General features: G+C 40.1%; 2 protein-coding genes across 5 annotated transcripts in view; both read right to left on the reverse strand.

Moving 5' to 3' along the window:
• Positions 1–911: 911 nt before the first annotated feature.
• LOC146578354 (uncharacterized) overlaps positions 912–26,531 on the reverse strand; it is a 47,743-nt gene continuing 22,123 nt past the window's right edge. Inside the window, exons 4-7 of the mRNA XM_085267806.1 lie at positions 25,962–26,345; positions 5,518–5,862; positions 5,344–5,432; positions 912–1,037 (exon numbers count right to left, since the gene is read on the reverse strand). Coding sequence (XP_085123932.1) covers positions 912–1,037; positions 5,344–5,432; positions 5,518–5,862; positions 25,962–26,345 — 944 coding nt within the window. The remainder of the gene's footprint in view (positions 1,038–5,343; positions 5,433–5,517; positions 5,863–25,961; positions 26,346–26,531) is intronic.
• Positions 17,367–20,538, reverse strand: LOC146578355 (uncharacterized). 4 transcript variants are annotated; one of them, XM_085258640.1, is made up of 6 exons: positions 19,870–20,538; positions 19,410–19,487; positions 19,171–19,295; positions 18,796–18,895; positions 18,581–18,690; positions 17,367–18,348 (listed from the first exon to the last, which is right to left on the reverse strand). In XM_085258640.1, the coding sequence occupies exons 2-6, from the start codon at positions 19,420–19,422 to the stop codon at positions 18,160–18,162; spliced, it is 537 nt and encodes a 178-aa protein (XP_085114766.1). In that variant the 5' UTR covers positions 19,423–19,487; positions 19,870–20,538; the 3' UTR covers positions 17,367–18,159. The 4 variants fall into 4 exon arrangements, 2 of the variants coding, with proteins under 2 accessions (XP_085114766.1, XP_085114757.1); XR_014890107.1 differs by lacking the exon at positions 18,796–18,895 and having other exon boundaries at positions 19,870–20,528; XM_085258631.1 differs by lacking the exon at positions 19,410–19,487 and having other exon boundaries at positions 19,870–20,535.

The following is a 26,531-nucleotide window of genomic DNA, read 5'->3' on the forward strand; positions in this document are numbered from 1 at the left end:
ATAATTGAATCTTTTCCGAAGCAGGTTTGACACCAGACTTTCGAATCTATGAACAGACAACATGCTGTGACCAAAATGTTCTCTTTCCTCCTTAAACAAGTTTTCCATGTTGGTTTATTTCAAAATTCATGTTTGAAACGAGTATAACACGAATGAACATCAGGGAGTAAAGATCTGATAGAAATAACCTATAATTGAGTCTGGTGTTCGACATACAGCGCAGGTTGTGCAATCTATATAACTTGAAGAAATGTGAAAGACCCAAAAACAAAAGTACACAAAAATGATAGCGTAGCTGGGAGAAAAATTACAAAACTAAGATTCCAACAGTAACTATGGCAACATCAGTGCAAGCTTTGCTCTCTTATTTATAAGTTGGCTTCTTGTGTCTTTGTTTGCTCCTCCAACATTAATCAAGTTTAAGTGTCAGATATGAGGACATCCAGCATGCACTGCAACTACAGTCCCTTGAAAGGGATCATCCATATTAAAATCAAGTAAGGCTTGGCACTTCTGTGGTGCCATTTACGGCTGCCATTGAAATGGTTGTCAAACATTTAAAGCAGAACCAGGACATAAACAGTGCAATGTTTTGTTGTCCACACTTTAAGCCAACCGAGGCCACTCTCAATGAAACAGATCTATGGTTCCTATTAAACATCCTGCACAAATCGCCTGTGCGGTTTCTTACATAGGACAGTGTCTAAAATGATGAATCCAAGCTTTTCATGAAAATGTCAAGATTAACCACAAAACTATTGGCCAGATCTAATAATTTCTGCCAAACTACAACCTAAACTAACTAAATTGGTTTTAGTAGAACTTTACACTCTGAAACAGATTTATATACAAAACAGCTCAGCACAGCATGTTATTAACTTCACACATGAAGTCTGACTGGTTCAGTCCAGTCAGTCTTCAGTTTTGCAGTCATCGTCCACATCCTGCTTCTTCAACTGGTCGTCACGGTAACTCTGGACTTTCCTCCAACGAATCCTGAAGTCTGTCAGTCCTTCTGACAGCATGAGGCCTGACAGCTGGACAAAATGTGCAGATGATGAAAAACATGAAGCATAGTTTGAACTTTCTACCAGCATGTTTTGTGTCCAATGAGAGGGGATCGTATTTTGGATCACTGCTACACGCCATACAAGCAGGGCTACAAAGCTGTCTCACACCCGGCTTTTGGGAAGTCTGACCACAACGCCATCTTCCTCATTCCCCAGTATAAACAAAACATGCGGAGGGAAGACGTGACCACGAGGGAGGTAAAACGGTGGACTGCCCAATCAGAAGCTACGCTACAGGACGCACTCAACGACGTCGACTGGGACATGTTCAGAGCATGCGCAGTCGACATCAACGAGTTTACGGAAGTAGCAGTATGCTTCGTCAATATGCTAGCCAGGAGATTATCCCCACTGCGAGAGTCACCACATTCCCAAACCAGAAACCGTGGGTGGACAGATCGATCCACACTGCAGTAAACGCCAGGACCGCCTCCTACAACGCGGGTCAACGCCACTGGTGATGTGAGCGCCTACAAAGCGGCCTCATACGGCGTGCGGTGAGAGATGCCAAACGGCGGTACCGGGAATGTGTAGAGTCCCACTTCCACCAGGGCGACACACGGAGTATGTGGCACGGACTACGCACTACAAAGCCAGGGACACTGCGCCGATCAACGCCGACTCTGCATTCACCAACGAGCTGAATCCGTTCTATGCCCGTTTCGAGGTTAGCCAGGCAGCTAATGCTATCTACCGCCTGACTACCGAGGACAGTGACATCATCAGCGAAAGACCAGTGACCAGCATCGCGGAGCATGACGTCCGAGCGGCATTGAGGAGAGTGAACACAAGGAAAGTGGCGGGGCCAGATGGCATCACCGGCCGTCTGCTGCGCTGCTGTGCTAGCAGGTGTGTTCACTTACATCTTCAACGAGTCCCTGGCGAAGTCTGTGGTCCCCACATGCTTCAAAAGATCCACCATCATCCCTGCGCCCAAGAACAGCAAACCCTCATCCCTGAACGATTACCGGCCAGTTGCACTGATCTCGGTAGTAATGAAGGTGTTTGAGAGGCTGCTGAAGAACATCATCTCATCCTCCATCCCAGACACCACAGATCCGCTGCAGTTCGCCTACCGATCCAACACATCCACAGAGGATGCCATCGCCCACGTCCTGCACACCACTCTCAGCCACGTGGACAAGAAACAGGGTAACTATGTGCGAATGCTGTTTGTTGATTACAGTTCAGCGTTTAACACAATAGTGCCCTGCAGACTGTTCACAAAGCTGAGGGATCTGGGACTCAACAGCCGTCTGTGTGCATGGGTGTTGGACTTCCTCACTGGCAGAACTCAGGTGGTGAGGGTAGGTAGATGCGTCTCTAACAGCATCACCATCAACACAGGAGCACCTCAGGGATGTGTCCTCTCGCCACTGCTCTACTCCCTCTACACTTCAGACTGTGTGGCCACCCATGGCTCCAACACCATTGTGAAGTTTGCTGACGACACAGTGGTGTTGGGTGCCATCTCCAACAACGATGAGGCGGCCTACATGGATGAAGTGAAGAATCTGGCATCGTGGTGCCAGGACAACCACCTCCAGCTGAACGTCAGCAAGACCAAGGAGCTGGTGGTGGACTTCAGAAGGGGTCAGCACAGAGACTACAAGCCCATTATCATCCATGGAGCTCCAGTGGAGAGGGTGCAGTCCTTCAAGTATCTTGGTGTCCACATCTCCTCAGACCTGACATGGGCTGCCCACATTCAGGTCCAGACCAAAAAGGCTAGGCAGCACCTGTATCACCTACGACAACTGAGGAAGTTCAGGGTCTCTCCAAAGATCCTCAGGATTTTCTATACAGGCGCTGTGGAGAGCATCCTCACACAGAACATGACATCGTGGTTTGGGAAGAGCTGTGTGAAGGACCATAAAGCTCTCCAGAGAGTGATCCGTACAGCAGAACGCTGCTGCAGGATTGCTCTCCCCCCGCTTCAGGACACCTACACCAGGAGATGCCAGACTAGAGCAGCGCAGATACTGAAGGACTCGTCCCATCCTGGCAACAAACTGTTCCAACTTCTGCAATCTGGTAGAAGGTTCCGCATCATCCGGGCAAGGACAGAGAGACTCAAGAGGAGCTTCTATCGCCAAGCCATCCGGGCCCTAAACACACACACCCGCCCTCTCACATCATCTATAACTGACTGAGACAGGACTCTCTTCCAGACACTCTAAACCAAGGCACAATGTACATTTCAAATTCCTTTAATTGTAAATATGTCAATATTGTCTATCCTGTAAGATCGTCAGATGTCTATTCATATTATTGTACAGAATTCACCTGGTTGCTGCTACTACTGCACATTCACCCAATGTACATATTCATATATATATATATATATATATATATATATATATATATATATATATATATATATTAGGGGTGCAACGATACACAAAATTCACAGTTCGGTTCGGTTTGATACTTTGGTGTCACGGTTCGATATTTTTTCGATACAAAAAATTTGTCATTTATTAAGATTATAAATATATATTTTAACTCAAAAGTACAGTTTTTAAATTTAACCCTGACCCTTGTGCGTGTTTTTTATTTTGACAGCGAATGCGCACCTGCGGACCACTTATGTGCAGCCCTGGTTATTTAGCTCGTCATATTGCAGCCACAGAAATTCCTTTGTCCATGAAACCATAAAGCTGCACTTTCTTTTTGCCTTATAGTCTGATTTGTCATAACTTCTCCGTTTTGTGGTAAGCTTTTCTTTGGCTGTCACTTCTTCACCCTGACCTGTCTTATTTGGCTCAGCAGAACTAAAATATATGTCCTGCTGCTTTTACACACACACTCACATAAGCTCAGCGATTATCTGTGCGATCAACCTCTCACATGTTTAAGCTTGCTGCGGGAGATTTCACTTGTCATGTTTGCATAGTAAGCTAACGATTAATAAGACGATGTCAGAGGAATTGGTGCACAAATTATCATCACTCACAGATCAGTGCTGTCGCTCTCTATACACAGTTCACACGATTGCAAAGTGAAAACAAATTCAAACGCGATTTCAATATGTCACATATTGACAGTGGCTCACCGATGCCAATGACATAATTACCCAGCTACATTTCTGAAAGAATGCAAAAGCATTGACATATATTTTTCCTTCCTACAATAGCCCGACGGGCAGGGAAGAGATAGATTTGGGTAGCCTGACTGAAAAAAATCGCTAGCCCCGGGACGTCGGGCTAGCGATATTGCGAGCCCTGTATCTGATTGAGGAATCACTCATCTTTGGAAAAGAGAGTTTATTACAGAGAAATGTCTCTTTCCAAAATAAAAGCTATACTATCCGCTTCTTCTGGGCTATATTCTCAGCAGCATAAGGAGAATCATGTGCTAACAGCTGTCTAAATGACTCGGCTAAAGTTAGTAGCATGCTTGCTTGTTTTTGTCTGCTTCCACTTGTCTTTGCACTAGGATGATGTCGGCGTAAATGTGCAGTCATATTCGTTGTGTTCCCACTAGTGCTTTCAGGTTAATCTCATTGAAATGACCTCAACGCCACAACACGGCAAATCTCTGTTAACGAGCTACCGCCGATCGCCCCATGCATGGGGCTAGACAGCCAACACGTTAACGAGCTAACTGCGCTAACACACTAGCTCCCACCCATGTAATTGAGCATTGCATGGCACATCCAACATACTGTTTTACTTTAGTCCATGACTCGCTTACCTTCAGGGTCATACGTCACATGAAAACCAAAATAAATAATTCCAAACGCCAGATCTGAATGAGGGTGGGGGAGGTCCATGTTGCAAGGCGAGCTTAACTTCTGTCTCGCTAGCTTGCCCTGCGCTCTTCCTTCTGACGATGCTGTCTGTGTTGAGCGCTCAGTGGATCTGCGCTGGACAGTGCAGCCTAGGCAGAGTAGTCGAACGCAGATTCACTGAGCGCTCAACACAGACAGCATCGTCAAAAGGAAAATTGATAAAATAAATTACAAATTTTGTATTGTTCGATACATATGCGTACCGAACCGAAAGCACTGTATCGAACGGTTCAATATCGATACGAATATCGTTGCACCCCTAATATACCCCTACACCCCTAATATATATATATATATATATATATATGTATATATAATGTTCTTCCTCTACCCCCCCCCCCCCCCCCCCCCCATTTTTGCACATGTTGAGGAGCGTGTCAGGCTACATTTCACTGTGTGTTATACTTGTATGACTATGCATATGACAAATAAAGAAACTTGAACTTGTGTCAAGTTTGTGTTGGTGACTGAACTGCTGACCTGCTGTGAAACCTGCTGCTGGATCTCTGTGCTGTGCATGTCTGCCTCTGACTGAAGCTTCATTTTCAGCACTGTTTGCTTTGTCACTGCTAAAAATGAATCACATATAAAAACACAAACATTAGTGTTTTACATGATGACAGGATCTTACAGTGTTTGCATTCTGGACCTCACCTCTGAAACAGAAAAAATAGCTTTTGTAGTTACAGGAGCCATCAGCCCATTTCCCTGACATTAAATTAAATGCTCCACAGTACTGATTCGAATTGAGGTTATCAGGCTGACCAGACATCCAGTTAGTAAATGTGGAGGTTGTGTTGTCAGACCAGGAGGCCCAGGGATCCCTGTAGAGACCAATCCACACATACTGAACCCCTGATCCGTTCAAAGTGAGGATGATGTTGGATTTCTCCTCTTTGCTTCTTATACTGGTCAGGTCTGTGTGGTATGTCCTGCAGTACGACTGAGCCGCTGACCAGGTTTGGTTCTCCATCACTAAGATGTAACTTGTGTTTTTGGCTGTGAATGAATAAAAAGGATGAATTTTCAAACACACATTATGAATCTCATAAAATTGTAGGGATATCAAGAGCAAGAAATCTTTTTTCCTACCATTGTAACACAGGAAAGGGTAAGAATCTCCACAGGGTCTATCATTAATCTGTGTTTGTCCCTGAAGAGCCACACAGTATTCCTTTGCATTTACAGAGTCTGGTTGGCCGTTAGCCCAGATCAAAAATTCATGTGTACTGCCAACATAAAAAAGTTTTGCCTCCATGGACCACTTCCAGCTGTAACGATCATCATAGAGTCCTATCCAAGCCCAATCATTAATTTTGTTTGCCATTGCGACAAAGAGTTGGTTGATGTTGCTGTTGTAGATGGTGGCCAAGTCAGTGAAATTTGCTCTGCAATAATTTTGAGCTACAGTCCAGGTCACTGTCTGGTTCACAAAGTGGTATTCTCTGGAGTGGGGAGGAAGAGTGGAAAGTCCTCCTGAGAGAAATAATTTTTTTTGGTGAAACTGGGTTTCTAAACAAATCACAGAAAAAGGCAAATTCACAAACATAAAAATTTGAAATATAAACCAATTACCTTGCTTCTGTACAATAAAAAGATATCTGTACTTTTACTCCTAACATTTCCAACATAGGGCTCATTACTTTTGGTTTAACACATTTGAGGAAGTTTGTATTTTCACATTACTCTGAGCCTTCAAATATCAAACTTACTATGGTGTATCCATCAGTAGCGCTTATCACACTCATCACATTCAAAGACATAAAGGAGGCAAGAACTTATAATTCATGGTTACATTTTGAACATATTTTTAAAGAAAGAAAAAAAATACAACCATATTATTAATTCTATTTCCTAATATTTCACTTAACATTGTTCAAGCTGAGTACATAAATTATTATTAAAGTTTAGAGTGATATTGTTTGTAGCCTCAGTGGAGGTGCTGAACATAATCATATAAAACTGAATCAAATGGAAATGTCTCTTTTAAAGAATTGTTTCATTTGTTTTAATCTTTTAACTTCATACACATTGGTTCTAGCAAAAATGTAATTATATGCAACAGTCTTTGACTTGAAGAAATTTGTTGAACATTTAAACCTATTTTCTGCACATTCCAGCATATAAAATAAAGATTTTTGTGTTTACACTCACTCTTTCAAATAGATGCAAGTAAAACACAGCAGAAAATAAAATAAAATCAAAGACTCAGTGGCACTAAATCCTGTCTCTCTTAAACCTATTTTCACCCGTTTAACTGAAGTGGGGCAGTTGGAGGTTTGACCGGTGCCACAGCTGTCATGTCAGCGTCTGGGATTCCGGGGTTTCTCTGTGAATTTCCCATTCCCGTGGCAGAGTACTCGGTGCTTGCTTGGAAGTTTAGGGGTTTTTTTCGCTGTAAAAAGAAGTTTTCTTCCCACGCAGTGAACAGCAGTCGCTAATGTTTTTGTCACTTTTTACGGAATCAACCTCAAAGTAAGGTCAGTACTTCCACGCTTTAAATGCTGCACGCTCATACTCTCTCCTGCACTCGATATTATCCATTGTTGAGCTGCATGTCTGTTACCATTAACGTTGCATGTGCTTACGTTATTGCCATGAGACACTCTCAAAAACAAAATCACGGTTTGGTAACTCGGTAACGCAGCATGCGTACAGGAGTTGTGCCTTTCTCTTCAGCTTTAATCACCCTCGAGCTCTCGGCTAGCTATAGAGCAGGTGGATAACAGACATCTCTGAAAACGTCGGAGCACTTTTACAAATATGTGATACTCTCGCCTGAAAATATGTTAAAAGTTTATTTTGTGATCCAGAAAGATTAATAAGAGTAATATTAAAAACTTAGTAGCGGCCGCCATTGTTGAAAACTGGAATTGCCTGAGCCGCGCTATGAATTCTAGGATATGGTGGGCCACAACGGACACTCCCAACCCCTCCCGCCTGGCTCATCTTATTCATCTTCTTCTTCTTGGTTTACAACCAATATTAAGGTGCATTAGTGGCCCCTGGCTCACAGCACAGTGGACGCTCGTGCTGCATACAACTCACTCACCCCTCGCTCCCGGTTCTCAGCTGCTGAGCGCGTTACCGTGGAGAGTCGCTCCTTCACCTGAGATAAAATCTAATAGTCTGACTGATGCAATATTACATTCAGTCTACACTTTGGTTTTTTTTGCAAAGATTATAAGTAGACAAAAGGAAAAAATATATGAACTCAGTTCCAAAACTATTAAAACAAACAATTTCATTGATATTCTACAGAAAAAAAATAAATGTTCCCTTTACAAATCTTAATTTTCTTGCTCTTTTTTGCTCTATATAATAGTTTTCTTTTTCAATCAATCGTCTTAGCAGTAGCATTTACATGAAAAGAGAAACAAATGAAGCTTGAGTGAAAATGTACAGTTTTTGCACTCTCTGGGCAACTGATTCAGTGACTCAGATGATTCAAAAAAACAGATTTATTTTGCTGAGTGACTCATTCAAACTGGATTTAGTAAAAGGAATCAAATCTACCATCACTACAGCACACACTGAACGGTACAGAAAGCTCTTATGAGCCAAGCTGCTTTATTGGGGAACATGATTAAGCTTAATGAGCCAATTGAAAGCAAAATTAATTCCTCTTCTCACATCCAAATTTGGTATTAAAATTTCCTTCTTATCTACAATTTGATCTGACAAAGACTTGATGCCAGGTGCCAATCCTGACACAACTCTCCTATCCGGGCTAACCGACACTAGGACTGTATTGTGATTGATGACAGTAAAAATGAAAATGAGGAGAAAAAGAAGTAGAAGGAGGAAAAAGAATTATAACTGTGCTATAGCATTCAAAACATGAACAACTATTTAGTTTGATATATGATCATAGAAACTATAACACGTTTTTCGCTTCATCAAAATATAAATATTGTACAAAAAACCCTTGCATTTAAAATAAATGTAGTTATTGTGATATGAAATAAATGCCTGTTCATGTAAACGGATGACCCAAATGTCTCTTCCAGTATATTTATAGGCTACGGTTTCAATTTCAAGATATTACAATTACTGACCTGAGAGCAGCAGGATGATCAATAAACAGGCTTTTTCCATTCTTGGCTTCTCTGTAATGAATAGAGTCATCATGATTATTACTGTATCATAATTATAATCCATAGTATAATATGTTATTTAGTTTATAGTTTAGTGCACATCTCTAAAATAATTATTTGCAATATTTATTCAACTCTATCATGTCTTTAAAAAAATCAGAAACCAAAAACATGATCGTGTTCATATTTTAAAATGTTTAAGTCTCATTAATTGAAAGATAAATGAGGAGTAACTTACCCGACAGCCTCTCTTGTCAAGTGGTGAGTGAAACTGACTTTTAAAGAAGTCTGTGTTTGATCCCTTCATATATTTCACTATCAAATGAGGACACCCGAAGGAAGTGAATTTCAATAGAAAGCATGGTAACATACAGTGAAGATGAGTTAGTGTGTGAGGGGAAGTAAAAATAATTTAGTGAAAGAGAACTGCGTACTTTATTTGTCTATGTTTTAAGCTTGTGTGGAATACTGTATATGTCAGCTTTGATATCCTGTGTAAGTGAGCCAGTATTTAACTTTCTATGATATATTGACCTACAGTCAAAGGATACTGAAGGACCCGTCCCATCCTGGCAACGAACTGTTCTGGCAAGGACAGAGAGACTCAAGAGGAGCTTCTATCCCCAAGCCATCCGGGCCCTAAACCAACCCCCCTTTATTTAGATAAAACTTGATGATTTAAGACTTTTCCTGACAAATAAACCAACATGTAATTTTGGAAGTGTGGTCAGGGCCAAAACCAAATATCATGGTATTTTTGGTTATGTGACCATACAAAAAAAATGGCCTGCATTTGTATAGCGCTTTACCTATGGAAACATACATTTTGTAAATGAAATGCCTCAGACAAGGTTACCAAAATCATCCACACCTCTAAACCTGACCAAGAGCCAAAACCCTTACTTTCCACTTTCTCCATGTAAAGTTTAGCTACGATGGCTGACACTAGGGAGCCTATGGCACATCAATGTTTTTGTCTGTAGGATCTCTCCACTGAAGCAAAGCTTCTTGGATGGGAGCCGAAAACTTCTTCAACAAGCTCAAAGAAGTACAGAAACTTTTCTTTCCAAGCTCCTTAGAGATATCTAAGAGATATAGCGAATAAAGAAATATAACAGATGATTTTCAAAATTACAATTTCTATATATGACATGTTGACAAGTATTTTTAATTATTTCATGTTTCTGAGATATTGACCAACAAATGTATGCATTTCATTGACTTAAAGATTAAAAATAAACCAACATCTACTTCTGGATGTGGTGCGACTGCCACAACTGAATGTGGTGGTATATTTGTTCAAGTGACCTGTTTCTATCAAACATAAATCCTGTAAATAATGTGCTTAAAGGCTTAAATAACAATAAGCCAGGTTACACAAAGGTGATTTTACTTCACCAACATGCAAATCAAATGAAAATCTAAGCTCAGACCAGTTTCTGAGGAAGAGACAACAGAGGTGAAAATATTCATAAGCAAATAAGCTCAAATGTGGTTCTTGGAACACACAACATGAGAAAAACAGAGAAAAAACGCATGCAAATGACTAGTTTTCAAAATGTGTTCACACAGGTATTATTACTGACATGCGGGTCCCGGGTCATGTGGTCGACCGGCCAGTCAGCGGAGCAGTTTTGTGTTCTTTTACTAGCTTTAATGCTCTTTTTGTTGTTGTATTCTTTTCCTTTTTTCCTCATTTTTTGATTTTGTTGTTTCCGACACTTCGACATCACCCCAAGGCTCACCTACACCAGGGGCTCCCTCATCCAGCTGTGGCCACAGCTGTCATGGTCCTGGGTCGGTGACCCAGCGCTTTAAGTTTATTATTATCATTTTCTAGTTTATTATTATGATGATTATTATTGTTTGAGTTCTCTTCGGTCTGCCTCTGAGTCTGCGTCTGTATCTCTGTCTGTCTATGGTGTCACCCCGTCTGTTTGTGAATCTGTCTGTTCAGTTCAGCGTCTTGTCTGGTTCCCTGTGTCTGAGTTTCCTGTTTTATTGTGAAGGTCTGTGTCTTACGTGAGTGTGCTTAGTTTCGTCTGTGTTTCTCCGTGTCAGTCTGCGTTCCTTGGTGTGCTGCTTTTCCTCTGCCTCTCTGCCTCTCATCCCTTTGTTGTATGCTCCCAGGTCTGTTTTTTTAGTTCTCCCAGTTTAGGTGTCTTCAGTTATTTTGTCATGCCCCACTGCTTGTTTGCCACTACACCTTGTAAATAAACTTCACTAGTATTTTCATCCACTGCTTGCATCTTGGGTCCTCCTTCCTCCACACCACACGGCTCGCCTCCCCAGCCGTGACACCGGCTTTTCCGCTCCGCTTCCACGGAACTTGGTTCAGGAAGAGTGAAACTCCACTCCAGGCAAACACCTGGATTTGATTGCATATTAAAACATTAATAAGGTTGTTTTTATTTCTTTTTGAAGCTTTCTCTCAGATTAATGGAAAGGCGTGAAGGTTTCAGAGAAGCTAACAATTCTGCTTTGGGACTTGATGTTTCTGATAAACTTACACTTGTAATGTCTCCTCAGTGACAGTGCTGTATATTGGTCCTAAACATCAGCACACTCACACTTTGATGTGTGGGTCAAGGTGTGGTGTGGGAGAGAGTAAGAGGAAGAAAATGTAACCAAGCAAACATGTAAGAAAGCCACTCATAAACATCAAGCAAACAGAAGTTCACAAGAAATCAGTGGACCATATTATGCAATTAGTTTGTAAATCCATGTTTGTGACAGTTTTTGCCTAATGATCATTTAATTGATCACTTGATCATTTCTTCTTGCGAAAGCCTGGAACGTGTTCAGATCAGACAGGCGGTTCCTTAAGATCCTTGATCATGAAGAAAATAAAATAAATAAATATAAGTAGCAAATGTATAATTGTTCCAAATCCATAATGAAAAAATAAAACAATCAAAGCTTCTCTGGAAATGAGCAGAACATAAACTGAAGCTATAACTAAATCCAAACGAGAATAGCTCCCAGCCCTGATGTTAACATAATTATAGATCACAAACAGCTGCATGAGAGTCGTTACTGTTTCAGCATCTCATCAGTTATTCAGGGTCAAAGCAGAACATCCTCCTTGCAACCCTCGGATCATCAGGGTGTCATTTATCTGAAGATCTGAATAAGTGATTGTTGTAAAATGCTCCACAGTTTTCTTTTATTACTATTTGAGTGGGAATGTTGTATTTCTGTTTGTTTTTTTTAATGTTCATGAGTTTATTGTAATAAGCTGAGATGATTTTGTCTGAATGCTTTTACTCAGTTACTGTGAGATGAATTGTGATGTAAAAGTGTTTACCGGGGAATCTTAGTTACAGATCAGAGTCTATAGAACCATGAAATCAGTGTCTTGTAGTGACTTTTACAGAAACATGTGACTCCCTTGCCTGAGGCCAAAAACATCTATAAATCTGTGTTGCAGTAAACACAGTAGTCTTTCCTCTGTATGTTTGACTTCATAATTTGATTTATTGTAAGCAACACCAATGCTAACAGAGGGGGAAGTTTGCTGAAGCACACTGATCACTACAATTACATCTTCCTGGCTTTAGCAGTCTGATTATTTTTATTTCCTTGTTTGAGGATTTCTATAAAACCTGTGATGATCACAGTTATTAACAGTCTAGTATAATAAATAGATTAGTTCTGAATTTTGCAGGTTCGTCTGTGTCACTGTTTCACAGAACAGCATCATCAAGATGTGGCGATGCCAAAGTGTCCAGCAGGCATCACTGTGGAGATGGTTTCAGGTTGTTTCAACCTCAATACGATTCTGGCACAAATGCTTCGAATTTTTCAGCATTTCACAAAGTCTTGCCTTGCCCATCACTAGAAACAGGTGAGTGGAAGCAGAGGAAGAGAAAGGTTATAGCATAAAAGGTAATACAAGGAAACTTGGCTTAGCCTACTTATCGCACTATGATGGCAGATAATCTTGCAAAGACTGTTGTTGGTGAGGCTGATGAGTTACAGGTGGACTGACTGTGAGCGGGAAATGCAGAGCACCACCCCAAAAGGATGGAGTCTGCCTGCACGACCCAACCTGGACTTGGAGAGTTAGTCCATAACCTGATATTGTTGCCATACTCTTAAGGTTATGTTGGGAGACACAGAAAACCCTGTTGCAAGTAACTAATTAAGGAAATCATTATTTAGGGAAATTTTTATATTTTTCATGATTAAAATGACATGTATGTGTAAATTTACATATCTAAAACACATATTACATTGGATGTCATCAAATGCCTTGCAAATGATGTTATTTATTTAAATATAACTGGAATGTGCAAGATTTAATAAAATTCAAATCAAAGAATAAAACACACATAGCACCACTTTTCTGACATTTTAAGCCTGATTATAATGACATTTGCATTAACCACACTGACGATGCAAACAGTAAATACTTTCCCTTCTACAGATAGGGAAAATCTCTGGGCTGATGTGGATCTGGTCCAAACAGGTGTAGAAACACATGGTTGTTATGGGATACAGTGTGAATCTAATGTTTTTAATCTCTCTTGGCTAGGTGATGTCATTTAAGTCAGTGAGGGTTTACTGATTAATGATCTTATGCTGCACATTGGGACTGGACCAAAAACTAAACCTGTGAAAAATAAAGAATAAAGCAGAAATACATCGTCTTAAATTTACATTGCGTTAATATTTTTTCTATCACTGTGTGTAGAGATATTGTGTTTTAGTGTGTGAGTTCAGTGCTTTGATATATCACGGGATGTTAGCAACCAAAAAAATTATTTCTCATTGCAGATTTGTATTTTTTCTTTTCTGCTTTTTCTTTTCTCTCCAAACTATTTAAGGGAGAGTCTGATACGAATGTCTTCTGGCTGGAAAATAGCCAACAGTCAAAAAACAACAAAAAACTGACAGGATGTGAAATGTTTCACCACTAGGTGTGAGTAGACTACAGTCATGTGGGATCTATATTCTTACCCCAATTCGACTGCACAGTCCTAGAATAGATATCCAGCCCACTGGTGTTTTTCTACTACTGTGGGGACCAGATCTGGATCCACACCGGAGTTTTTCTAATCTGATGAAGGCTCATATTTTTTCAACTCTCTTTGAAGTGGATGTAACGGTGCTGGACTCTGACAAACAGTTTCATTACTTTCTAACAGTATGTGAGTTCATTGACAAAGTGTCAAAGGGAGAGTGTTAAGCTGGGATAATGTTAACTTTAAACCAGGTGTTGTTGTTTAGCCTGCTCTTGTTAGCTGTCCAGAGACATCCAGAGATCCTATTCCTCAAAGTCAGCAATTTGAAATGGGGACAGCTTTAATGTGTCAGTCTGTGAGTAAGATGGTTGTAATGGTGGTTGTAGGGATTGCTGTGCTAACTCTCCAGAGCCATGTCAAAGTGCAACAATACATTTGTTTCTGTTAGTGATGGTAAATTTGATTTTTTTTACTGAATCGAGTTTTAATGAGTCACTCACCAAAGTGAATCAGGTATTTTGAGTCATTTGATTCACTGAGTCAGTTGACCAGAGAGTGCAAAAAATGTACATTTTCACTCAAACTTAATTTGTTTCTCTTTTCATGTAAATCCTACTGCTAAGATGAGTGATTCTAAAAGAAAACAACAAACATTTTCTAAAGGGAATATCTATTTTGTTTATTTTTATTTTATTAGTATTGTTATAACCCGGCTCTGCTAGGCGACACGGGATGTAACATAAATGAGTCCAGAGGCAGGAGGGTTAGATAAAAAAAGAAAATAGAAGGTTTATTACCACAACTGAACACCATTAGTGAAACAACTCACAATGGGGGTGATTGAAACAAACACAACAAATAACTCATGTATTCAAATAACACTATTAAAACACTAATAATCTAAACATCTCACAGGCAGCTACTCAAAAACAAAGGTGCAGAGGAAGGAGGGACAGTCTGCACAGTCTATTCAAATCAACAAGTCCCCCACGAAGGAAGACTCCTCAGCCTTTTGTACTTCCCAGTAAATGCAGGCAGGCGTGTCATTGGTCCGTCGTGTTCAAGGCTCCTGCAGCAGCCAATGGTGTGTGTGGACTGGCACACTCTGATCTGCATGAAGTTGGGCGGGCATAGGTCCCTGGCCAGCCAATCACCTGTGAGTCCTGGAACACTTTGATTTCCATAGAGGAAGGTGGGGCCACCCGAGGCCAGAGGCCGTAACAGTATTTTCCTTAAATGTGTTAAATATATATTTTCTCATCTAAATGTCCACTGAGCTGTGAGCCAGGTGGCAGTAATGCGCCTTAACATTGGTTGCCAAGCAAGAAGAAGAAGAAGCTGTGTACCAGGAGGGAGGGGGTTAGTGAGTCGTGAGTGATTCGCTTACGCTACGATTCAGCACAGGAAATGAGGGGGTGAGTAGGTCAAATGTGCTGTTAGCATGTTAGCAGAGCAATGCTACTTTGAACCGAGGAGCTATTGTCTTGATGTGAGCTTCTACTCGGGGTTTTTTTCTTCCAGTTCAGAGCAGAAATGTTTTTGTTAAGATACTGGATGTTGTGTTTTTCTCCACAATTTTAATTATAAGCTAGATATATTTCTACTAATGAAATTAGTTTGCTAACAGCAACAGGGATGAGTCAGTTGGGCTTGTGCATCATGATTCATGAGTCAGTAAAGTGATTCTCGAGTACTGAACGATTCGTTCATGATTCGCGCATCACTAGTTTCTGCAGTCTTCTGTCCTATACCTTCTCTCATGTGAATTACAAGCTGAAAAAGATCAAATGTAAAAAAAGAACAGTTCAAGCCCTCTATCTTATTTTATTGATGATCAGTGACGTACAGCAATGCATTTTTATATCTGTTAAATTTTATTTTTTCCATGTTTAGAGGACGTGTTCAGATCTGCATTGATTCTAAGAAACATGTCTGAGAATTTACCAACCTTTCGCTGATGACGGTGTTATGACCCAGTGATGTGTTTGTTGGTATTGTGCCTCCCACCGGAGGATGGCTGGTGGTATTTTCCCTTTTCTTTTTTTCTCTCTCCTAGGAGGTGGACACCTGGGCGTGGCTGCTAGGTATCCGGGTGGAGTCTTTACCTATCCTCGGACTGGATAATTGATGGACCACCTCCAGTACTTAATGTCCGGATGACAGTCACCTGGCAGCGCTTTTGGGAACCCCGTTGACTCGATCACGGAGTTGTGTGTTGTGTTATTGTAGTGCAGGCTGGAGTATTCACGTGTACCTCTAGCCTTGCCATGTAAATAATTATAAATAGGTTAACAAGTGGCGGTCACTTTTTGTTCCTTTGCTGTATAACTTTCACTGTCGCAGCCTAGTAGGCGTGAGAAGCCGTTTTCTTTTGTTGAACAAGTTTTCTCCTGTTTATCGTTAGATAGTTAGGTAAGTGACTTGTCTTTTGTTTTTATTTTTATTTTTGTGTAGGGAAGTGTAGGGAGTGTGTTTTAGGGGGTTTTGTTTATTGTTTTGGCATTGCTCACTGCCGATGAAAATAAATGGCTGCTTAAATACTTGAAAAAGGTGTCTTTGTTGGGGTTTGTGCGTGGGTGGGAAGTGAGTGGGGCAAAACTTTTGTTGCGTTCGATTACTTGCCGGGACCAGAACGTAACAACGGAGACAGCGTTCATCTATAACCACAAATTCTCTGTAACCACCAAGGCGGTGTCCATTGTTTATTCTGTGTCTTTTAATTGCACATATACAAACATGTCAAATGTGTCTTGCCATGCAACTTAGTGTTCTGCCAGCCACTTAACCATCGATCATATCTATTTGCCTGAGCCTGAGCACTCTGGCAGAAATTGAGAGAATTATTTCACAAGTCTTGTATTGGTGTTCATTTATGAAAGGTGCATTGCTATTCATGTCTACATCTACATATACCTGTAAATGAACTTCATCCAACTGAAAGAGATGATTTTGATTCCTCTAAGAGGGAGCCAGTTCTAATTGTCTGGAAATTTTCCTGTGACTTGCTCATTTGGCAGCACCTGAGAACATACCAATGAGTCAAGTAAATTGGACCCTTAAACATCAACATTATTTGAAAAGATAATCACAAAATTAAGTATGAAGAAAATAATAATAAAGGAAAAGGGGTTAATGCTGCCTCTTGCCTTGATAATATAGAACTATTTTGTTATATTTACTACATGCACTACACTGCAAAAACAGCTATACTTGAAACAAGCCAAATATTCTTAAATCTGACAAATTTTTCTTGTTTTGAGCAAAAAAATCTGCCAATGGGGTAAGCAAAAGTTGCTTGACTAGAATTCTTAAAACTAGCAAATTAATCTAACTGCCATATGCCTTTTAACTAGACAAAATTGTCTAAAATGTATGCTTATTTGAAGAAAATGTGACTTATTATAAGTAAAAGACACTTTGATATTAAGAAAATCTGCACCTAAAATGAGTATTATGCTTTCTTGAACAAGCTGTTTTCAAGAATTATTTGCTTACTTTAAGATTCTACACCTTAATTTAGATTTTTCACATTAAAAAAAACACCTTACTATAGGACAAATTTTCTTAAAACTGAATTGTTTCTTTCTTGATTGAGCTAACTATAAGAATTATGTTTCGACTCTGAGAACAATAATCAGCAAAAATTCCTGAGAATAAGACACCATCTCTTCAAAAAGCTACTAAAAATAAGGGAATTCATCTTAAATTAAGACAGCAAAAGCACTCTTAGATTTTGCGCTTTTATTGACACAGCAATGGGTCAGTAACTCACTGAGGTCTGTTCCAGGAGAATCATGCCTAAAATTATACATTTCAGCAGGGTACTGTGTAACATGGCCAATATAAGAAGTGCATATTCCAGATACTCTTAAAATGAATAATAACAGTATAACACACTCATGGCTGGTATCAAAAATAAATTTTGCTGAAGCTTAAAACAATCACTATTTCAAATCCTATATTACATAACATTTTAGAAGAACAAGTTTAACGACCACACAAACAAACATGTGTTTTACATTTGAACAACTTTTCTATAGAAAAAAAAACAACCTCACTGACTAACACTGAGTCTGATAAACAAGGCAGATGGAGTCTGTCATCTGGGAGACTCACTCAATGAATGACTTCCACTCACCAAGCGCCTTCTTGTAAGAGGGGGTTGAATCTCGGTCATGGATGGAGTCTTTGAGTATTTCAGTTTGCAAGACAGACAGCAGCGTGGAAATGCACTATGGATATGTGAGGTGGAGGGCATAGTAATATGCCATCAGATAGAGCAGTCCCTCATTAAGATCCTTCCGGTCAAAAGTGCTCACCGGTGTGGTTCCAACAGCTATCATGCAGTTGCCTTCAGAGACAAGCAGAACTGGACAAGCCAGGGGTCGCTGACGCAGGTAGCCTTCAGGGTCTTCTGAAGTCTACATGACAGAAAAAAAGAGTATTAGAACAAGACTGTAAGAAACACAATTTTTGAGTTGCATTACAGTTTAAAATAGATCAACTTTTTTTGTAGGTTTTATTAACATCAACATGTTATGGGGATCTGAACTTTAAGAATATTTGACTGACTCCACAGTAAAATATATAAAATGAAAACATGAGTAACTGCAAAATTCAACAATATATACACATAGAATATTGCAGCCTTACCTTTAGGACATGGAAAAAAGCCTCACTACAGATGCCCAGCTTCTTAGGTGGTACTGTGCTGGAAGGGAAAAGCATGGGAAGGGCTCTGAACACAGCTGCTGCATGTTCCACTGGTTTGAAAAAAGAAAAATAAGACAGGGCAACACCATTAAACATTGCAAATAATGTAATCTGCAAAGCATAAATGTAGACAAATCAAGATACTGTAGCATTACCTCCATCCAAAGTTTTTGGATGGAGGTAAGTGCTGGGTTCCTCTCTGAAGAAGTCACCATCTCCAGTAGTTGTTAGCGTTTTTTCAGCAGCAGTCTTGTTCTAAAATACAGTGTACATAGGGCTAATTTCACATAAAATTGCACAAGAACTTTAGGTCTCTAAATATGAAAGATAGTACAACAAAATATCAGTAAAGTGTTGAACAATAAAAAATATGTATATTTAATAAATGTGTAGGCCACTTGATTTAAATCAAAACTAAAGAAGATTCTACTGTCTATCTGTTAAGTGAGTATTGGTGGAATTATTTGAAACTGCATAAAACAAGCTGGTGTGTTCTCAGTTTTGTCACACAGCGATAGGACAGAACTTACTTCTTCACATTTGTGCACTGCAAGCCATAGAGCCCGACGCCTGAGGCAATGTTCAGGACCAGGAAACAGATCTTTGATGTCATCTCGTGAAAGTGATGAGAGCAGGTCTTCTCCAACATTTGCTTCTGCAATACGAGTTTCCAATTATCACTACATTGCATTATCCTCATGTGCAAGCCAGCTGACAGCTTTGCTTGGGTAACAGACAGGATACATAGGAAACATAATTTAATATTTACCATTTAAAACCATGACTCTATTCCATTATTCTCCCTCCTCACTGCTCCACAGGTTCTAAATTACCTTCCTCCTATTGACTGGTAAAAGTAATATATTTATGATACATCAATTAAATGCATGTATACATATAAATGTATTTTTTTTTTTTGCTTCCTGGGCTAAAGTATATAATGAAATAACTTCACTAATAGAAATTTGAAACTCCCACAATTTCTGTAAAACTGGCATTAACTTATGGCACTTTGCACACTTGTTGAATAAATTCACAGACACTGAAACTAATAACTGGACATGAATTCTTTCATAACTTTCTGCACTAGCATATTTAAAAATGCTAATGCAACTAAGCTAACCGCACAGCTAAGCTAAGCTAACAACCGGGTATAGCCTGCCATGCTAGCGACTTAACATGCAACATACCAGAACACAAAACATAGAAAAAACAAAACAGTCACATACCTTTCAGGTTGGCAATTGTTATTTCGTCCAGTTTTTCCATAGCGTGCCTTAATTTCTTCACACTGTACCAACTGTATCGCATCTACACCCAGACCCCAAAATCCTGCAATCCAACCGCTTAGGCACGGAGCTAGAGGCGGGAAGGTGGGCTGTACCAACTCAGGAGTATGGGGTTGTGTACGGAAATGGTTTAGTTCGCTCTTTTATACCTATAAAATGATATATATTTAAATATTTGACTATTTAGTTAGATTATGTTCTGTAAATACTGACGTGTGGGTGCTGTTACTTACTACAGCTGTTATAAGGCACTGAATTAGGATAGCCATTCCTACCCCATAATGGAATAATCCTGGTTATCTTGACTTTATGGGAAAAGTAGTTCACAGACCAGTAAAACAAAATGATTTGGCGCTGTGTTATCTACATCGTTTTTGTGGGTCTGACCCTCAAATCCCTACTGAGTCATATTAATTCTGCACATAGCCATAGTCCAGATTTCCGTGAAGATTGTGGCATAGATGGATGTGTCAAAGAATATCGTGTTTACAGCTAATTTTGGTATCACATTCTTCGAACACACTCCGACCACCTTGCCAATGGACGATGCAGCGGATCGATTAGGACACAAAAATCTGTAAGGTGAGACTGACTATATACTTTAATATCTTTGAAAATAATCATATAAAATATTCATGTTAGATTCCTACTTGTTTTTACAGCTTAACAGTAGATATGTTAATGCTTATTCCTTATAATCCACAACAATGCTATCTATTTATAAAGAATATTCTGATAGTGTTTAATTTCTTCTACTAGAGAAAACAACATTTTGTATTTTTTTAAACTTTTGTTTTAAATAAACCGATTGTCATGGTCCGCAGTCTCCTTGGTTGTTTGTGTTTATTAATATTCATTGTGTCAGTTAGTTTCCTAGTTATTTGTTAATTATTTCCAGTGTTTAGGTGTTCTCTGTACCTCCCTTGTCTTCAGTGTATTGTCCCTGGTTCGATATTCGTGTTTATTCCTGTTTTACTTTGATAGTCCCTGCCCTGCATCGGTGTATTCTGTTTTGCTTCCTCCTGGTCTCTTCTCATCTGATTAGTGTCAGCTGTGTTTCGTGCCTGTCTGCCAATTCCTCGTTTCCTTTTGTGTGTGTATATTTAGTGTGTTCTTTGTCGGATCGTCTGTATTCTCTCCTGTGTTATCATCTGTGTTCCCTCCCTGATGTTTTCATGTCTTATGTTCCTTGTTCAAGGTTGTAAGGTTTTTGCAACATTTTCCATGTTTCCTGTGTTCTTTAGTTTAGCTTTCCCATTTTAGGTTTTTGAGGATTTTTCAAGGCTTTTAAACTACAGTTAAGCTGCCAAATAGCAATGAGCATTAAATGAATATCCATTTATTAAACTCAGCTTGAAAACATGCATATTTTAGAGTAAATTATAAAATGCAGTATATTTCTGACATTAAAATTTTTTAGAAATTATCAGTGTACCTTGTATTTAATTTCCTTATCCGCAACTAGTCAATTAATCAACCAATCTCAATTGCAGTTCTAGGAGGGAACCCTCATCAGCAGTGAACAGAAATCTGAGTAACATGTGGGCATACAGGACTGATTCAGTGGTGGAAAGCCAGCCAACAATGATATGATATGAGATTCCATTCCATATTACAGTTTCACACACAAAGATATGACATGTGCGGTCATGAAATATTACCTGGGTGATGTAATTGGACTACACGTGAGGTCAACATATGTTTTATAAAAGGTACACTGCTTTACATGCATGAACTGTATTTTCAGGTTATTGTTTTGGACAGTTTTGTGACAATTTTTAAAATGAAGTTGTTGTTTTCCTATAAATTCTGACAGTTGAATGCGATTTTAGCATTGCCATAGTATAGATATACTGATGCTGATCTATTATTCTGTTTGACATGGCCTAAAGTGAATGAGTTGTGCTGTTTCTGTTTTTCAAATGGGCCTGTATTTCATGTTTACCATGTGCTTTTAGTTCCTGCCTTTGTTCATATACTGCATATTGTGTCAAACTTGACAGCAATTATATTAAACTTTAGTGTCAATAAATACATTTCTTAAACTGAGCAGCTGTTTAAATGCCCTTACTCTTGAAATGAGAAAAATAATCTTATTTTTATTCTGGAAATTCAACCAAACCATTGTCATGCCTTGTAACTGGTAAATAAAGCTCAAGATGAGCTGAAATATCCTTTTAAGGAAAAGTTAGACATATTTTCCTAGAATAAGCTTTATTTTCTTGTCCAAAACTTGCTTGTTAAGAATATATTTTCTTTTTAGGCAAAAAATAAGAAAAAATGTCCATAAACAAGGTTTTTTTTACTTTCTTGAAAATCGTTTTTTGCAGTGTACATTATCATGCATTATAAATTCTTTCTTAACCACGGAAATCATTTTCATCTTATAGTAACAAACAGGGCATCTAAGCTTCTTCTTTAGCAGGTGCTTCTTCTGCAGCCATTTAATGAGCCTCAGTGCCTTATATTTAGTTTGCTTTCCTTCCATTCTGGTGTGCAATCTTATTCCCAAAGACATTCAGGTGGAAATAATGAGTAATTTAAAGTGGCTTGGAATAGTATTCGGCCCCCTTGAACCTTTCCACATTTTGTCACATTACAGCCACAAACATGAATCATTTTTATTGGAATTCCACGTGAAAGACCAACACAAAGTGGTGCACACGTGAGAAGTGGAACGAAAATCATACATGATTCCAAACATTTTTTACAAATAAATAACTGCAAAGTGGGGTGTGCGTAATTATTCAGCCCCCCTTTGGTCTGAGTGCAGTCCTGCTAATGACTAAACAGAGTGCACCTGTGTGTAATCTAATGTCAGTGTAAGGGCACATATTTACGACCCTTAGAAAATGGTCACGGGGTTGTTTACAGCCTGAATCAGCCAAGAGGAAGCGACGTAGCGTGAAGAGGACGAGCATGCGCAGTGAGAGAGAAGATGAGCGGAGCAAAACAAAGCACATGTGTCCGGACAAGAGAAGACGCTAGGAAAGGGCCGCAGTCAGGGAAAGACCCGAACAAAGTGTAAACGGGAGGTTAGCGAGACAGTGTACAATACCGCAGCGAGTCTAGGCTGGGTTTCCGCCCATGTATGAACTCTGACTCCGGCTACAGCGGCCTTACGGGTGCATCGCCGGGGCGAAGTGTCGGCGGAGATAGCGCTAGCAGAGGGGCTAATCGAGAGCTAAGGCTAGCGGCCGCTCCCCTCCAATCTGCCTCAGTTTCCTGGCGTTACCGGTAGAGTTTGGCGGTTAAGAACGTTCAGAAAGCGAGACAGCACGGCTGGCTGTCTGGCGAAGGACCAGCGAGTTTCCGGGAGAAGAATTTTGGGCCTCAACGTCGGCGGTGTTTGGAGTACCCTGCCACCCAGACGACGCTCCGGTTGTTCACCCTGCTTCAGCTGGCTGTATGCAAAAGCTTCACCTACCCGTGGGTTCAGCACGCTCCATTTCAGGAGGGGCGAAGGTACAGTTTCTGTGTTTTATTTCCTTGTTTTGTGTGGACCGGAGAATGGACATTCTATTCCGGCTGTGGAAGTTCTGGACAGCCTAGCAGACTGTAACTCCAGTTCACGACACCTACCCCTTGAACTATCTATCCGTCCCACCCCAGAGACAATTTACTGGATTAAACTGTAAAGACTGGAAATGTTCTTTTGGTGTGTCTGACATTGTAAATGATGCGATGAGATTGTGTCAACAATTCTAGACAGGATAATTGCTGTGTTAACCTTTACTGTTCTTCTGTATTGTGAGTGCTTTTCCTGTGACTAGGGTGGGTTGTGCGGAGTCGAGGACTCCCAACACTGGGTCTCACCAGCCTGTTTTGATTTATTTTACCTCATTTTATTTCTTTCATTTCTTTGGTCCTGGGGAGGCTCCTTGCTGTTTTCCCTTTGCTCTCCAGGGCCCTGTGGACATTGTTAACCAAGTTTGGGTTTTTTTTTTTGAGGGCTCTCCAGACAAATATAAGGAGCCACGTTGCTTAAAAGGTCGTTGTTGAATGCTTTTGTCCGACCCAGGTTGCCTTGGAGTAGGGGCACCCGAGTTATTTGGTTAGGCACAGGACGATGGAGTTAAGTGGGACCGTGCTAGTATTCCGTGTGCAGGTGCTGCTATCATTGCAGGTCCGAGCCTGGAGTCTTCCTTTTGTACCTACTGTTACCAGGTAACTAACCCCATTCTTACAGAAGTAAGTGTCCGGGTCAATTGTGCTAGAGGGGGTTACGGACTTAGATCCCACCACCCGCTAGTCGTTCAAGGCAGCCTGTGCGCCCCTCTACCCCTACATAGCCGGGCTAGTAGCCCCTCACAATTGGCGTCACGAACAGGATTCATCAGTACCAGAGATGGGCAGTAACGCGTTAACGCGTATATCGATTGTGGGAGAGAGTATGAGCGTGCAGCGTTTAAAGCGTGGAAGTACTGACCTTACTTTAAGTTTGATTCCATAAAAAGTGACAAAAACATTAGTGTCCGTTGTGCGTGGGAAGAAAACTTCTTTTTACTGCAAAAAAACCCCCTAAACTTTCAAGCAAGCACCGAGTGCGCAATGACGTAATGGGAAACTCACAGAGAAACTCGCGGATTCTTCCACTGACCGCTGCGGCACACCTGCACCAGGGTAAACCTCCGCCTACCCTGCTCCTGCTTTACAGGAGAAAATAGAGCGACAGGACCGCTAGTCTTTGACTTAATTTATTTTCTGCTGTGTTTTACTTGCATCTATTTGAAAGACTGAGTGTAAACACAAAAAATATATATATTTTATGTGCTGGAATGTGCAGAAAATAGGTTTAAATATTAAACAAATTTCTTCCAGTCAGAGAATGTTGTGTATATAGTTAAATTTTTGCTTGATGCATAAAGTTAAAAGATTAAAACTAATAAAACAAGTTTTAAAAAGAGACTTTTCCATTTGATTACATTTTGTATGATGGATTATGTAGAAAAAGTAGAATTGGGCTGAAAGATCTATCGCTTTATCACCTATTCAGGTTGTAAATCATGTTTTTAAAAAGTAACTAAGTAACTAAGTAATTAATTACTTTTGAAAATTAGTAATCAGTAAAGTAACGGGATTACCTTTTTGGGGAAGTAATCAGTAATTAGTTACTGATTACTTTTTTCAAGTAACTTGACCAACACTGGTCAGTACAAATACAGCTGCTCTGTGACGCCTCAGAGGTTGTCTAAGAGAATATTGGGAGCAACAACACCATGAAGTCCAAAGAACACACCAGACAGGTCAGGGATAAAGTTATTGAGAAATTTAAAGCAGGCTTAGGCTACAAAAAGATTTCCCAAGCCTTGAACATCCCACGGAGCACTGTTCAAGCCATCATTCAGAAATGGAAGGAGTATGTGTAGGAGTGTTTAGCTTATTTTAGAGTTTAGAAATGTGTAAACATAGAATGTAGAACTATTGTAGAGACATTGACACTGCCCTCAATATAATAAAGGCTGACTGTGTCGTGAACTTAGGTGTAGATTGTAGGAGACCCCTCCCCCACTTGAACTGTGAATGTAAAACAGAGTGTCTGTGAAGGTTCTCAGTCATCCAGGTCATCGTAGTCAAAGGAGCTTGCAAAGAAAGACAAAACGCCAAAACACAGACTTAACAATGTGGTGTATGCTGTACAGTGCAGCGAGGAATGCCCAGACCTCTACATTGGAGAGACCAAACAGCCACTTCACAAGCGCATGGCACAACATAGAAGAGCCACCTCCACAGGACAAGACTCAGCAGTCCATCTGCATCTAAAGGTCAAAGGTCACTCTTTCAAGGATGCCAATGTTCACATTTTGGACAGAGAGGACAGATGGTTTGAAAGAGGAGTGAAAGAAGCCATGTATGTCCACTGCGAGCGACCATCTTTGAACAGAGGCGGCTCTGTTCAAAGATGGCTCTCCTTCACTAAGATATAACTTGTGTTTTTTGCTGTGAAAGATTAAAAAGGATGAATTTTCAAACACACATTATGAATCTCCTAAAATTGTAGGATAACTATGGCAACAAGTCATTTTTCCTACCATTGTAACACAGGAAAGGGTAAGAAGCTCCACAGGGTCTATCATTCATCTGTGTTTGTCCCTCAAGAGCCACACAGTATTCATTTGTATTTTCATTGTTTGGTTGGCCGTTAGCCCAGATCAAAAATTCATGTGTGCTACCAACATAAAAAAGTTTTCCCTCCATGGACCACTTCCAGCTGTAAGGATCATCATAGAGCCCTATCCAAGCAAAAGCATTGATCCTTGGTGACATTGAGAAAAGCAGTTGGTTGATGTTGCTGTTGTAGATGGTGACAAAGTCAGTGAAGTGTTCTCTGCAGTAACTCTGAGCTTCAGTCCAGGTCTTCAGCTGGTTCACAAAGTGGTATTCTCTGGAGTGGGGAGGAAGAGTGGAAAGTCCTCCTGAGAGAAATGAAAAGGTTTTATTGTGGAAACTGAATCACTGAAAAAGACTGAAAACTTACAACCATTGAAATAGTCACATAGTGTTTTGTTTAGTATTCAACCTTATTGTCATTACACAGCGAAATACAGTTTGCAACTAATCAGAAGTGCAAGTGCAATAAGAGAAGATCATATGCAGATAAG

Source organism: Mchenga conophoros, linkage group LG3, assembly GCF_057382185.1.
Source record: "Mchenga conophoros isolate Kocher_MC1m ecotype Shallow Benthic linkage group LG3, M_conophoros_male_GT1.1, whole genome shotgun sequence".
In the NCBI taxonomy this organism is placed as follows: domain Eukaryota; kingdom Metazoa; phylum Chordata; class Actinopteri; order Cichliformes; family Cichlidae; genus Mchenga; species Mchenga conophoros.

Bases quoted from the DNA above. Each gene is read 5' to 3' on its own strand.
- LOC146578355 (XM_085258631.1), bottom strand. From the start codon at position 19,951: ATGCGATACAGTTGGTACAGTGTGAAGAAATTAAGGCACGCTATGGAA. The intron at 19,296-19,869 runs GTATGTGACTGT...CTCGTATTGCAG, and splicing joins AACAATTGCCAACCTGAAAG to AAGCAAATGTTGGAGAAGAC. The intron at 18,349-18,580 runs GTAAGGCTGCAA...TCTGTCATGTAG, and splicing joins CTTTTTTCCATGTCCTAAAG to ACTTCAGAAGACCCTGAAGG.